Here is a 14,319-nt window from a genome sequence, read left to right as displayed (position 1 = left end):
TTGGGCATCCTTCACTCTGTGCAGTTGTTTCGAGATTTGCATGTGCTGCAGCGCACGTGGAGGGCACGTTCCTCTTCTGGCTGCGTGGTGTTCCACTGCGCAGCCAGACCAGCTCGCTCGTCGTCCACCTGCTGGTGCGCACTGGGGTTGTTTGCAGCATGGGGCGTGGACAGACGACTTGCGGCGAGCCCACGTGCGCAGGTCCTGTGGCCCCGCCTTCACTGCTCTGGGTGGATATGAGTCGCGGGCGTGACCTGGCGTGCCTTCTGCCCCACCTTCTCTCGGCCTGGCCCTGAGTAGGATCTGCCGCCTTCCCTGCTCCCTGGTACAGTGGAGGGAAGTTGGCTTTTTCTAACATGTTTCTTTCCTTTTTTGTGTGGTTTTTATTGTCTTGCACAATTGAAGTCATACTCTCTGTATGATCTTGGCTTTTTTCCCTGCTCAGCACATCAGTGCCACGTTTGGCATTGACAGCTTTTTTCTACCTCTGGGACAGGTTGACTTTGAATATGCGTGTTTGGGGTGGCCTGGACACTTGGCCTGTGGCCTGTTTGACCTGCAGAAGTGCCCAGAAAGCACTGGGGGAACAGATTTCTCTGGGTCGCTCTGTGGCCATGCCAGGTCCTTGGGGGACGGGGACCTTGGCCCCAGAGACCTGCACACTGCCCCTCTGGGCCCTGTCATGGCCCCTTCAGTGGTGGGTGGCAGGCTCAGTGTGGAGCGGGCAGGTGGGGCGTGAAGCTGGGGCGGCCCCCCGCCTCTGACCACCCTTTCCTCTCAGCTGGACGGTCTCATTCACCGCTTTATCACCCTCCTCGCGGACACCAGCGACTCCCGGTCCTCCGAGAACCGAGTGGCTGACGCCAACATGGCCTGTCGGAAGCTGGCGGTGGCCCACCCCCTCCTGCTGCTCAGGTACTGCGTGGCCGCCCCCCCTGCAGCCGGGCGGCACCCTGGGGAGAGGCTCAGGGGCAGAGCGCCCTTCCTCCTCGCCGCTGGGCAGGCCCACTGCTGGGCATTCTGCTCCTGCCTCCGCCCCGGATGCTCCTTCAAGAGCAGGTCCTGCGGCTAAAAGCCGAGGCGCGGGAGCCAGAGCCCGGCCAAGAAAGTGGCAGCCCTTGTGGGCATTGACGGCCTTTGGCTTCTTCCTGACTGAGCTGAGCCTCTGCTGGGAGGAGCTGGCTGACCCCTGGAGAGGGTGGGTCAGGGAATCGCACCCCCTCAGGCCCAGACCCAGGGTGGGTGGTTGAGGCCACTTCCGCAGCCCTCAGGCAGCCTCCGTGTCCCCTGGGGCTGGTGACGGGTGCACCCGCCCCTCCGATGGGCACAGGCACTTGAGTGAGCTCCGCTGTGTGTGTGCGAAGCCCGGGGTGGGCCGTGTCACAGCAGAGCGTTTCTCCTGGGGCCTGGGTGGGCGTGGGCGTGTGCGTGGGGGAGACAGCAGCATGCTCTTCCGCGTCCGCAGGCACCTGCCCATGGTGGCCGCGCTGCTCCACGGCCGCACGCACCTCAACTTCCAGGAGTTCCGCCAGCAGAGCCACCTGGCCTTCTTCCTGCACGTGCTGGGCCTGCTGGAGCTGCTGCAGCCGCAGGTGTTCCGGAGCGAGCACCAGGGGGCGCTGTGGGACTGCCTGCTCTCCTTCGTCCGCCTGCTCCTGGTGCGTGCGCTGCGCCCGGCCCTGCGGGGGACAGCTGAGGCCGTCCTGTCCTGCTGGCCTTGCCCTCCAGACGCCGCAGCCTGGGTGGTGGGCCTCTTCTGGGCGCAGCAGCCGGGACCCCGGGACGCATGTCTCCCCGTTCAGCTTGTCCCCCTCCCGCTCCCACGGCCCTGGCCAGGCCCATCTTTGTAATCAGCACTGTGGGTCCGTCCCCTTCTCCGCCTGAGGCCATCGGGTGAGGGCAGACCCGGGATGGGGGCTCTTCAGGGCTCCTGGGAGCCCCACAGGAAGGCAGAGCCCTAGGCCTGCCTCAAGGACAGGCTGGGCCGTTTCTGCTGCCCGCCCAGGGGCCCAGCTCGACTCGTGGAAGGCCCGGCTCGTGATGTTGCCTGGGAGACCCTGCCATCTTCAGAGCCCAGCCGAGACTGGTCGGGCTCCGGTGCGGCCTCCTCCGTAGTCGTCGTGCGCCTGCTGAGCCTGTGATCCCTCTTGTCGCGAGCTCCAGCTGGGCATCTGCTTGTCTGTGCTGGGAGCTCACAAGGACAAGGCCACTTTTGACCCTTTGGGCCCCTTAACATACCCTACCGCCCAGCAGCCAGCAGAGGGTGGTGGCACTGTGGTGTCCCCAGGTCTGCTGTGAGGCCTCCGGGGAAGCAGCGTGGGCAGGTGGGGTGCAGGGTGTCTGTTTCAGCACAGCCCGGCTCTGAACGCTGCATTCTCGGCTTCCGCCTCGCAGAACTACAGGAAGTCCTCCCGCCACCTGGCCCCCTTCATCAGCAAGTTCGTGCAGTTCACCCACCAGTACATCACCCACAACGCCCCGGCGGCCGTCTCCTTCCTGCAGAAGCACTCCGACGCGCTCCAGTGAGTGTGCGCGTGTGCCGGCCCGCACAGTGCGTGTGCCGCCTCTCCAGCGAGGCTCCAGCCAGCGGGCTGCAGGGAGGGTTCCCGCGAAGGCCCCATCGGTGCTCAGGCCTGAGAGCTCCCGAGGTGGGGTGGCAGCCGGGAATCAATGCTGCCTGCAGCGCTCGGCCGGGCGCAGCGAGGGCCGCAGGTGCTGGGTCTGTGCTGCGACGTTCTACACTGCCTGTTGTGGCTCCCTGCCTCCTGAGCACCCTGGGGTCCCCCACCTCGCCCTAGTCTGTCTGCCCCGCTCTTCCATCTGCCATGATGTCCTCACGGTGAGCCTGTGCTCCTCCCCAGCGACCTGTCCTTCGACAGCAGCGACCTGGTGATGCTCAAGTCCCTCCTTGCGGGGCTGAGCCTTCCCAGCGGGGGTGGCAGAGCCGACCGAGGCCTGGACGAGGAGGGCGACGGTGAGTGCGGCCGCGGGGTTCTGCTGGGCAGGGCTGCAGGTTTGGCAGACCTCGGGACCATCCTGGTATCCCTGGGGAATCATGGGCCCAGGGCCATGGCACACACATGACACCCTGACGGTGCCATGGCCAGCATGGCCGCACAGCACCCCCTCCTCTCTGTGGGAAGCTGGCTGAGTCCCTCTGTATTCTCCGTCTGGTTCCCCGTCTCTGCCCTGTGGTCCTCACCACCCCGATGGTGACCTGTGCCCCCAGGCAGGGCTGTCGACTGCTCTGACAAGTCCAGTCAACAGTTGGCAAATTAGCAAGCTGAGCGGCCAGAGCCTGGGTCAGTTCCTGGCCCCTCGTGACACTTTTTTGCTGCCCTGGTTTTGCCAAATCGTTTGTGCCTCTGTGGCTCGTGGTGGTCTGTGGGAACGCTCGGCACCGTGTCGGGCACATGGGCACCTTTGTTGTGCACCTGCTGTGTGCCGGGGCTGCAGCGCAGGGCCACGGCTCCTGCCTTGAGGCTGTGCTTAGGCTGCAGAGAAAATCCGCGCTTGCACTGTGCGGCAGGTGTGCACAGGAAGGGAACAGAGCAGTTGACGGGCTTGAGGGGCGAGCGCTGAGGTCCCCGAGCGGCTCCCAGCCAGCGTGTGGTCTCACTGTGTTTACTGAGTGCCTGCTATATACAGGCACCACGCCAGGCCCAGGCCCTCTTTCGTCAGGAGTCCTGATTCCAGGGGCTGTTGGGCAAAGACTGCCTTGCCTGCACGCACAGCCTCTGGAGCCCCGCTGTGGCGCGCTCTCCAGGCCGACCTCCTGCAGTCCATCTGGATGGGAGCTCCGGGCTGGGCCGTCTCAGTCTCCCGCTGACAGCACTAGCCTCCTGTCTTGCAGACGAGAGCTCGGCGGGCTCCCTGCCGCTGGTCAGCGCGTCCCTCTTCACCCCTCTGACGGCGGCCGAGATGGCGCCCTACGTGAAGCGGCTTTCCCGGGGCCGGACGGTCGAGGGTGAGTCGGCAACCAGCTCTCCCGGGCCAGGTTGGCCCCGCCGTGGGGGCCGGGCTCCATTCTGCCGCCGTGGCACCCTGGCTTCTGTGGGGGCCCTGGCTGTCCAGGCTTTCACCACGGGACATCCCGAAGGCCATAGGCCCTTGCCGGGCCGTGGGAGGAGCTGGGCTTCCTCCTTGTCGGGGGGCTCGGGGTCGGCAGGGAGGGCGTCACGCTGGTTGGTCATGCTGGGGAGCAGGCTCCCGACGAAGCAGAAGGTCGGGGGCCCCTGGAGTTGAGGGGATACTTGGAGAGAGGCCTGGCAGTGGGCTGGTGGGTGGCTGGTGGTCTGCAGGAGGGCCGAGGGTCCAGGGCCGGGTGGAGTTGGGCTGCTGGGCATGCTCCGTGCTGCTGGGAGTGCCCGGGGGTCAGCCCCTCACCAGAGGCCAACGCCTCGGGTCTGGGCAGCACCTGGTGCAAGGGGCTGGGCCATGTGTCCTCAGCTTGGCTCTAGGGTGACCAAGACAGCATCTGGGGAGTGTGGGACAAACACAGACCCCTGAGCTGACCCCCTGTCTCCTGGAGCAGGGACTGGGGGCATGCTCCTCTGAAAGCTGCCCCGTCCACCGGCGCCCATGGTCGGGGGTCGCTGGCCAGCGGGAGGGGAAGCCACGCAGCTCCCAGGCGCTCCGTCCTGAGGTGCTGGGCGCCCTGGCCTTCCCAAGTGCTGAGCTGGTGCAGAAAGCTCCAGGAGGCACTGGGCCAGGGCTCTGATGGGCCACCGCACCCCGAGGGTTGGGGTTCCCCTGCCAGAGCCGTGCAGAGGTCTAGACCAGGGGCCCACCCAGGGGTCCCTGCGACGCTCTCGGTCTCTGCACCTCCCCAGCGGGTGTGAGGGGCAGCACAGCCCGGCAGTCGGCCCTTCTGCCTGTGGGTCCTTGGGGGCTGCGGTTCAGCCCCAAGCCCAGCAGCTGTGCTCTGCCCTCACGGGCCCCTGCCCCTTCTAGATCTGCTGGAGGTTCTGAGCGATATAGACGAGATGTCCCGGCGGAGACCTGAGATCCTGGGCTTTTTCTCGGTGAGTGGGCTGGGGGCCGGGGGCGCCGACCCTACTGCCCGGCCTGTTGGCCTTCTGCTGCTGGGCGCCTGAAGCTCGTGCCACGTGCTTAGAGGGACCGGAACGGTGTTTCAGAGGCCGGGATGGAGAAGCCCATGCCATCCCGTGGCAGGGAAGCCACCCGCCCAGCCTCGTTCCTCCATGAACCCTGCAGAGCCCTTAGCAGCCGGGCTTCAGGGGTGGGAACACCGCATGTCTGAACCAGTGCAGCCCCATTTGCTCACAGTTCTGCACGGAACCCAGGCAGGGCCACCCTCTGCCTGGGCCGGAACTTGCTGACAGCGAGTGAGTGCTTCCCTCCTACGGGCTCTGAGGTCCCAGAGCCGTCCAGCGATGGGGAGTAGGGGCTTGGGGAATGGGGTCCCCTGGTGGCCTTCTTTCCCATTGCCATCGGCCATCACAGCCTCCATGAGACCGAGAGCTGACAGCTTGAGCCCTCCACAGGAGGGTCGCCGTGTAACCCACCCCCACCCCCGCAGACCAACCTGCAGCGGCTGATGAGCTCACCTGAGGAATCCAGCCGCAACCTGGCCTTCAGCCTGGCCCTGCGCTCCATCCAGAACAGCCCCAGGTGAGCCCGGCTCCCCGGCCTGTGTCCTGACGCCCCGGGCTGAGGGCGGCACGCTGCCCACCTAGCGCCCTGGGGCAGGGTCTGGGGCACGGGGAGGAGGTGCCCACCCGAGCACATGGCCTTTCCAGCATCGCAGCCGACTTCCTGCCCACGTTCATGTACTGCCTGGGCAGCCGGGACTTTGAAGTGGTGCAGACGGCGCTCAGGAACCTGCCGGAGTACACCCTCCTCTGCCAAGGTGGGTCCCGTCCTGTCCGTCTCCCACCCGCCCACGGCGCCTGGTGCCTCTGGAGCCCTCGGTCCCCAGGCTGAGAAGGGAAGGGCCGAGGAAGGCTCTCCTCTCAAGCAAAGCCCAGAGGCTCGTCTTCTGAGGCGCCCGATGACCCAGCTCTTGGGAACCCCGGGGCCTGGGTGCCGCAGCCGGGGTGTCCGGCCGGTGCAGCCTGGCACGGGTCCTCGTCTCTCCTGCAGAGCATGCGGCCGTGCTGCTGCACAGGGCCTTCCTGGTGGGCATGTACGGCCAGGTGGACACCAGCGCCCAGATCTCCGAGGCCCTGAGGATCCTGCATATGGAGGCGGTGATGTGAGCCCGTGCCACAGCCCGCCTGCTGCACGGTCCTGGCCTCAGCTCGTCAGCGGGAGTCCCCCAGGCCAAGCCCTGGAGGCCTCTGCTCCACTGGCTGTCTCTTCTGGAGGGGGCGCTGTGCACGGGTGGGGGCAGCACAGAGCCCACGGCCATGGCTCCCAGCCAGAAGGCGATGGGGGTGGCCGTCACCCTGCCTGCAAAGTGACAGGGGACACAGCCCAGCGGGGAGGAGATCCTGATGTCTGCGGGTCAGAGTTTGAAATGAAACGTTGTGAACTCCCTGAGTGCCGGCTGTGGTGTGGTTCGCCCCCAGACGCCGGGAGTTGAGCAAGACGTGGGCGTCGGGAGCCCCGGCTGCCGGGCCTGGCGCGCCTGCCTCTCGCCCATGGGCCAGCCTCCTCCCGAGTAGGCCTGTGGAGGTGACATGGGCCTGTCCGTCTGGAGGGGGGCCCTGCCTGCGCACAGTCTCCGCCCCTCCTCCCATCCCTCCCTCTCTGGCAGAATTGGGAGAGAGGCCACAGTCCCTGGGCCGTCCCTGCCCCCAAGTTCTCTCCTCATGGGCTCAGCCTCTGTTGAGTAGGAGCCACGAGGCCTCAGGCTGCACAAGGGAGCAGGACCTGTGGCCGGGGGGTCAGCCTGTGGAGCAGCGGCCCTTCAGGGCTCGGGCAGGCCAGTCCCTCTGCCACCCCAAAAGGGACCAGAGGGCCCTGAGACCCTCAGCTGTGGGTGTCACTCCAGGAAGCCAGTGCCCCTGGGCCCGCCTTGGACTGCTCGCTGTGGGGTGAGGGCCCGGCAAGGGGAGCATGCCTGAAGGAGCTTGGGGGCAGTGAGTGTCCCCCAGCGAGGCTGCAGGTGCTGGTGTGGGGGTGCCCAGGAAGTCAGCTTCTAGTGAGGGCCGGGGTCCTCCACTGCACTGGGTTCTCCAGGCCTCTGTCTTCACCTTTGGGGCATGGCCGTACCCCCGACACACAGTCACAGCAGCCAGAGGGTCTTTCCGACCCGCAGCTGTCTCCCGTTTTTCCTCTCACTGTCCCCGTTGGCCCAGCACTCTGCAGACACCCTGGTCTCCTGCCGCGGGTGATCTCAGGATTCGGGTGCTGGCCCCTGGGTCCGGTGTACCCCCAGCAGGGTCCCCTCCTCAGCTGGGGCCACCAGGAGCGCTGTGGCTAGAAGCAGACCCTGGCCCTTCCCAGAGCCTCGCGGGTGTGGGTGGCAGGCTGCTGCGAGGCTGGACCAGTCCTCAACAAGGGCAAGAGAGCCTCCATGCCAACAGGTGCCGCCCTGTGCTCCCTGTCCTGCCTCTTGCCCCGAGGACCTGGTGGTGTGAGCTGGTCCCCGTGCCCCGGCCGCGGCCGCACCTGACCGTGGGGCTGGAGCAGGCTGATGCTCCGTCCCTCCCTTCCCCCAGGGCCTTCCTGCTCCCACCGCCCAGCCTCCCTGGTCCCCTGAGCTCCTGGCACATCGGCCTCCATGCCACTGCCATGCGACGGCCGCTTGGTGTCCAAATTCTGTGTGTCCCTCATGGGCTGCCCCTCCATGGAGTCTGAGGACCCCCAGCCCCTGGGGCTTGTTTCTCAGACCCCGCTGCGTGGCTCCTGGTGCCTAGTTTGGACGCATGTGGATTATGTGATGCCTCCTCCTGGGGTTAGTGTCCCAGCCCCGACCTCACTGCAGTCCTGAGCGTCAGAGAAAGGTGGGCTCCAGGGCCATCCTGCTGCACCCTGGGCGCCAGTGCACGGCACCCCTCCACCCTGCCCTGTGGGGCCCCAGGCCTGGCTGCCAGGAGCTGCCGCATCCAGGAAGCCCTCTTTGCATCATGTCATTTTCACAATGCCACGCACCACCCTCCTGGGCTCGAGTGACAGCCATTGGGACACTCGCGTGTCCTGGTGTCCTGGAATGCCCCTGCTTCCCCCAGGGCCCCAGAGCCACCGGCAGGTGGGTGGTGCATTCCTGTGTCAGGGGTGGGAGCGCAGGGTCAGGGAGGATGGGCGGAGCGTTTCACCCCCGGACAGCAGGGTGTGTGGGGCCCCGGTGTGCAGAGGCAGAGGTAGGCTCGGGGGACCCCTTGGCCCTCTTCCTGCCCGGTTCCACCCCAGGGCCGAGGCCAGATGGAGCCTGGCCTCCCTCGAGGCAGGACAGCAGCGTCAGCACCATCTTCACCAACACGGCAGGTTGAAGGGGCGGAGGCGGGCAGGTGCATAGTGGGAAGGGGGTTCCTGCATCCGAGACACGGCCTTCCCCTGGGGGTGACAGGCTGCGCCGTCCTGGCATGGGTGTGGGCAGGAGGCGGCTGGACTGGGCGGACGGCCCCACGTAGGGTGAGCGGGCAGCACCCACAAAGCCCACGCTTGCCAGCCGGTAGCTACAACAGTGAGGGCATTGGACGCGGTGGCAGCCAGCGTGACCCTCAGGGGCCGGGCCAGCAGGGCGCCGCATTCCGCGAGGAGGTCAAGGTGGGTGCGCGGGCTGCGCTTGCTCATCTCACCACTGGGAGGCGCTCCTGAGACAGTCACTTCCTGTGAACAGCAGCTGGCGGGGCTGTGTGCCAGCCCTTGGTTACATACGGGGAAACTGAGGCATGGGGAAGCAGAGGCTCCACCCACTTGCTGGTGCTCAGCAGAGTTGGGCTGGGGGCCCCTGAGCACTGACCATGCTACTCCTCGCGTGGGGAGGTGGAGGCCCCAGCCCAGGATCTCGTGGCCTGTGCAAGGGGAAGGGCCCCCAGAGGCCCAGCAGATGCGGGCTGGGGTGTGGGTGAGGAGCGCAGATGAGCGTGGGTTGTGTGGAGGCTGGTGAGCGCACAGAGGGGCTGCGGGAGCACCCCTCCAGCGTCCCATATCTCACCGGGTCTCAGAGGACAGATAGCGGGGGTGCCTGACCTGCACCCGCCCGACACAGTGTGAGCAGGAGCCAGCAGGACTTGGCCCAGGGTCCTACTCCACCCCGCACCAGACCCCAGGCGGCCGCTGCCTCCCAGGCCTGAACATGGGGCCTTTGCCCCTGCAGACTACAGTGGGGTTTGGCTGCCAAGACGGGGGAGGCCAAGCCAGAACCTTCCAGATCCTCACTTTTCACCCCCAGCTCAGCGCCCCAGCAGGGTCACCTCTGAAGCCCAGGCTCTCCACAATTCCTCTGCCACAGGGCCTTTGCACGAGCTGCTCTTCCCTCTCAGTACCCGCTTTGCTGCTCCCACTCCATCCTCAGCTCTCAGCTCCTGTGCCTCCTCCAGGAAGGCTTCCTGCTCCCATGGTCAGGTGCCTTCTCCCCACAGGGCTCTGCGTGTGCTCGCTGCTTGTCACTCCATGCCAGTGTGGGAGGCGGGGGTCTGGCTGTGTGGTCGGAGTCATCATCCTAGCCAGGGTCTGCCCGGCCTGGGGTGTGCTGAGAAGGTGAGGGAGGGAATGAGGCCCAGTCTCCAAGAGCCCAAAGCTCCGGACATGGGGTGGAGCCGGGGGGCAGGGGGCACCGTGACAAAGCCTCTCATTCAGCCCTCAGAGCCAGGCTCACGGGGGCTCCCACGGCGGGCTCAGAGGCCGAGTCGCGGGAGGCTGACCGGGTCATGGCCCGTGTTTGGGAAGGAGATCCTTGAGTATGGGGGAGGTCGGGGTGGAAGCCCATTCGGGCTCCAGGCCTGGGGGTGACCTCGGGCAGCCAAGCTCCCCTCTCTGGGCCTGTGTCCCTCTCATTAGGAGTGGCTGCACTCACTTCACAGACCAGGAAAGGGGACTGGGCCAAGGCGTCCCATGTGCGCTGCCTGGCTGGGCGGGTAGGTGGCCGGGCTGCGTCTGCCGAGCGGTGGGTGGCGCTCTGGGCATGCCTGGCCAGGCCCTTGGTGCCTCCTGGTTGGGGTGCCCTTGGGGCAGGCAGTGCCGATGCTCACATACACCCGGCCCGTGGGGGATGGCACCAGCCACAGATGTGGTGTGGGGTCTGGCGCCCGTTGCATGGCCAAGCTGGGACTTCGGCCTGGATCTGCTGTGCTGTCTCCCAGGGGGCCATGCGGCCAAAGACTCGGAAGATTTGGCTGAGTCCCGGCACACAGACGGGGGACTGGAGATTTGGAATCTGTGAGGGGGTGGGGCGCATGGCAGGGAGGAACCGAGAGCAAAGATATGCAGGGCAGGTGACAGCGTGGCCCCAGTGACGGTGGACAGCGTGGGGGAGGACCAGCGGCCCCCACAGTCCAGCCGGGATCCCCCTGATCCCCCAAGCTCCTCCCCCACGGCCGCCCCCCACAGAGCCGCCGGGCCAAGGGGCCTTGAGGACTGGCTGCAGGGAGGGGACACTCAACAGGACCGCAAGGACCGGTCCCTGCTCATCTGCTCTGGGAGTACGGCCCCGGGCCCTGCAGTCTCCTGGACTCTGGAGAGAGGGGTGCCGTAGGGGAGGGCGTGGAGCAGAGTCCAGGCAGGCGGGAAGGGCAGCCAGGCCCCGGGCCTTCTCCTGCAGGTGTGGAGGGTGGGGCCAGGCGAGGCGTTGCCCTGGTGATGAGCTCACCTGCTTCCTCGTGGCCTCCTAACACCTCCTGGTTTCCTTCTCAGTTCTGGGGAGGGGTGGGCCCTGACCTTCCAACAGGCCAGCCAGCCAGCGGGGCCGGGCAGAGGGCAGCCTGGGGCCCTGGGGCCCTGCGTCTCTCCCCACGAGGGCTCCCCAGAGCACATTCCTCCACCTTCATCTGCGAGGGCTGGACAGATGCCCAGGGCCACGCAGGGCGGGGCTGCTCAGGGTCCTGGGCCAGGACCCTCCCCCTCCCCCGTCTCCTTCCTCAGAGCAACTGAAAGCTTTGACCCAGTTCAGCCAGGCCAGGCGGGGGTGGGTCATTTCAGGTGTCTTGGCAGGGGAAGCTGTGACTTGAGGCCTCCCCCAGGGGCAGCCACCCCTCCCCTCCTTGGAGAAGTGACCTAATGGGGATGCTCCGGGGGAGCCAGGCAGGCCGAGCTGGAAGTCCAGTTCTCACGGTCCAGGCCCCAGGGCACAGGAGGTCGGATCCCACAAGGCCTGCACCTGGGGAGTCAGGAAGGCCTGTTCAGAGAAGGCGGAAGGTCGAGTGGGTCCTGAAGGAGGAACAGGAGTTCTCCCGTGAGGACTGTCCTCGTCAACCTGCCTTTGGAGGCCCAGGGCCCTCACCTGCCGTCCCGTGTGGGTGGTGAGCCCCCAGCCCTGGCTTCCCGCCCACACCCTCCTGGTGTAGAGTCTGGCCTGGAGGAGACTGCAGGGCTCAAGGGAAGCAAGGGGCTGGCCCGGCACAGACAGGGGCTCAGTGGGCCTTTGTCCAGGGGGTGTTGTGGTCCCAGCTGCTCCAGGTAGGGAGAGCAGGCCCCAGGAGGAAGACGGGGGGAGCCACGCCCCCCAGTAATGTGTGGGGCCTACCCACCCGCCCGCCCGCAGGGAGAGGAGCTGGCTTAGGGCAGAGCCCAGGGCCCCACTCGGCCCGTGATGGAGGGAGCAGCCGCTGACCGCCACCCCCTCTGCACACATCTGGGCAGCTGCTGCTGTCCTCGGCCTCCTGGGGGCCCCTGAGGACACAGAGTTGGATGTGGGGGGCTGTGAAGGGGCTGCCGGGTCCCAGAGACCCTCAGGCCCTGTCATCCCTGGTCAGCATTGCACCCCAGGAGCCCACAGACAGCATTCCAGCCGGGACAGCCACTGGGACGGCAAAGCACGTGGCTGCTGGAGCCGGGGTGCTGCCCCCCGGACCACCCCATCCTCCTCGCCCCAGGGTCCCCCACACCCCCGGGTCCTCTCACCCTCAATTGTCTCAGTTCCAACCCCCGGGGTCCTCCAGCACCACTCCTCTAAAGGCTGGGGCAGCCTTGTCTGACCTCTCACCCCCAGCCCTGGGACAGGTGACAGAGGCACAGACAGACCCCCCGGGGCTCCAGTCCTGCTCAGCACTCTGGCTATGGCCTTGTACAAATCGTGCCCTTTCCCAGCCTGTTTCCATGTCTGTAAAATGGGCACGAAAGTGACGCCCGAGTCCCAGGGTGGCTGCAAGCCGCGCCTCACGCACAGAAAGGGCTCAACCGAGGGCATCTGTCACTGTGAACTGTTTGTGAACAGAGAGGTGCTATGATCTGGCCAAGGATACACAGCAATCGGGCAGGCCCGGGCTTTCGTCCGCCCTGGTCCTGCTGCCTGGCCACCCCCGCCAGCCCTGGCATGCTCTGTTTACTAGGAGCCGGGAGGGCCGAGCCCCATTACAAGGGGTTTCTATAAATGGCGTGAGGAGGATTAATAATGTATTTATAACACATCGTCGTGGTAGCTGAAAATGATCTATAAATGTGCGGTAAATGTTTTATAATGTTTTTGTAACCCGTTATAAATGATAAATGGCAGACTATAGATGCCGGATCAAATATTTATAACGCATTGTGTGCGACGTTGGGCTGTTACAGTTCAGGAAAGCCATTAATAATAAAGTGGATGGAAATGTAAAAGTTACCGACGTGCCCAGCAAAGCCATTTATAATGAAATGTAAAATTTGGCTGTTGGAAGCAACCCACGAGCCCCAGCCGAAGCCCCGGCCACGCTCTCCCGGAGCCCGGGAGAGGAGCGGGTCGTGAATTATTTGTGAGGTGTTCAGACGAGGACATATACTATCCATAGCGCACCATATAAATATGCTATTAATACACCGAGGGGGCATGCATTATTCATGGGGCCTAATTAATTAATGGGTGGCCCCTTAAAATGGGGTGTCACGGCTTCCAGCTCCCTCTCCTGCCAGGGGCCGAAGGGGTGGCGTTGGGCTCCCAGGCCACCCGAGGGAGCCACTGGCTGACCTGACTGTGGCCTTGGGAATCGGGGCAGGGGGGCAGCCCTTGGACGTTGTGCTGTGAAGCCAGCGTGACCCCCCACCCATCCTTCCTGTGCAGGCGGTGGGGGGCTGGCGTCCACTCGGGGGGCTCTGCCCACCTCCCCCAAGTGTCCGTCTCCTGCTACCGTGGGTCGGGCAGGGAGCCGCCTGTCCACAGGTCAGCCCTGGCACCGTCGTCCCTAAACGCCCGGGGACAAGGGGCCGGTCAAAGGGTCTGCAGACCCCAGCCAACCACTCCAAGATCCCCACTGGGTCCCCCCCCACTGAGACCCCTCCTCGGGGGCCCCGTAGCCACCGCATTCTCCAGGAGCCACGCGGATGTGCAAGCTGGGGCCGCGTTCTGGGAGGAAGCTGGTGACAGCTCTGGCCCTGCCCCTCTCTGGTCCCCAGCACTGGCCCTGCCCGCCCGATGGGCTGAGGCCTCCCCTTCCTCCCTCCTTGTCGCCGAGAGGGTCAGGCACATGCTGGAAGCACCAGGTGGGGAAATTGGGGCCGTCCGGCCTGGAAGTCCTGCCCCAGCCCCGGCGGCCACTCAGCGGGACACCTGGCTGAGCTGACCCCAGCTCCTCGGGCCCCCGTGTCAGGCCGGGCGTCCTCGGTCCCAGTCCTGCCAGGCTGGTCAGGTGGGCCCCTGTCTCTCAGAAGCTCAGTTTCTTGGGCTGCAAAACAGATGGGGTCGACCCACTTTGGACGGGCGGCTGTAAGGGTTAAAGAAAGAAAATTGCCGGATCCATAAAAAACGGGCCTGAGAACTGAGAGAAGGGGCTGGGGCAGCGGCCTGGGGGTGCCTCTCCTCCCACCCTCTGCAGCCCCTGATCTGCCCCCAGTCCTGGCTGTGCCGCCTTCCACTGGGCCGCGGGGCCTCTGCATGCGCCTCGCCCTCTGCTGGCAGACCCTTCCCTTTCCGCGGCCCAGTTCATCCCAGTCTCCCTTCGGGTGTCAGTGCTCACGTGCCCCGTCCAGGGACGCCATCTCCGGCCTTCTGCACCAAGACAGGGGTCCACCTTTTACCACTGAGTGGCACTGAGTCCCCCCACAATTTTGCATCTGTGTGTGTGTGTGTCAGTCAGGGTGAGACTGCGTAACACTCCAGCAACCGAAACCAGCCCACATTCGTTTCTCCCACTCCCACAGGCCAGCACAGCTGTTCCCGGTCAGCGGTGGCCTTCTGCCTGACCCCGCAGTGTCCCAGCTCCTCCATCTGTGGCCCCAGCATCTAGTAGGTCCTTTGCATCCAGCCAGCAGACCAGGGAAGATGCAGAGTCTGGAGGGGCA

The 14,319-nt window shown here is 65.8% G+C and overlaps 1 protein-coding gene across 2 annotated transcripts in view; it reads left to right on the top strand.

Moving 5' to 3' along the window:
- Positions 1-6,504, top strand: part of INTS1 (integrator complex subunit 1) — a 35,705-nt gene extending 29,201 nt beyond the window's left edge. For both annotated transcript variants that reach the window (XM_070567253.1, XM_070567252.1), the window contains exons 39-47: positions 782-915; positions 1,466-1,658; positions 2,395-2,522; positions 2,862-2,974; positions 3,854-3,967; positions 4,954-5,024; positions 5,543-5,634; positions 5,763-5,872; positions 6,106-6,504. In XM_070567253.1, the coding sequence (XP_070423354.1) occupies positions 782-915; positions 1,466-1,658; positions 2,395-2,522; positions 2,862-2,974; positions 3,854-3,967; positions 4,954-5,024; positions 5,543-5,634; positions 5,763-5,872; positions 6,106-6,221 (1,071 nt within the window). In that variant the 3' untranslated portion in view covers positions 6,222-6,504. The remainder of the gene's footprint in view (positions 1-781; positions 916-1,465; positions 1,659-2,394; positions 2,523-2,861; positions 2,975-3,853; positions 3,968-4,953; positions 5,025-5,542; positions 5,635-5,762; positions 5,873-6,105) is intronic.
- The last annotated feature ends 7,815 nt before the right edge of the window (positions 6,505-14,319 follow it).

This window comes from Equus przewalskii, chromosome 12 (assembly GCF_037783145.1).
Source record: "Equus przewalskii isolate Varuska chromosome 12, EquPr2, whole genome shotgun sequence".
Classification (NCBI taxonomy): Eukaryota; Metazoa; Chordata; class Mammalia; order Perissodactyla; family Equidae; genus Equus; species Equus przewalskii.
Note: the sequence above shows the minus strand (reverse complement) of the source record. Positions and strands in the feature narration are given on the sequence as shown.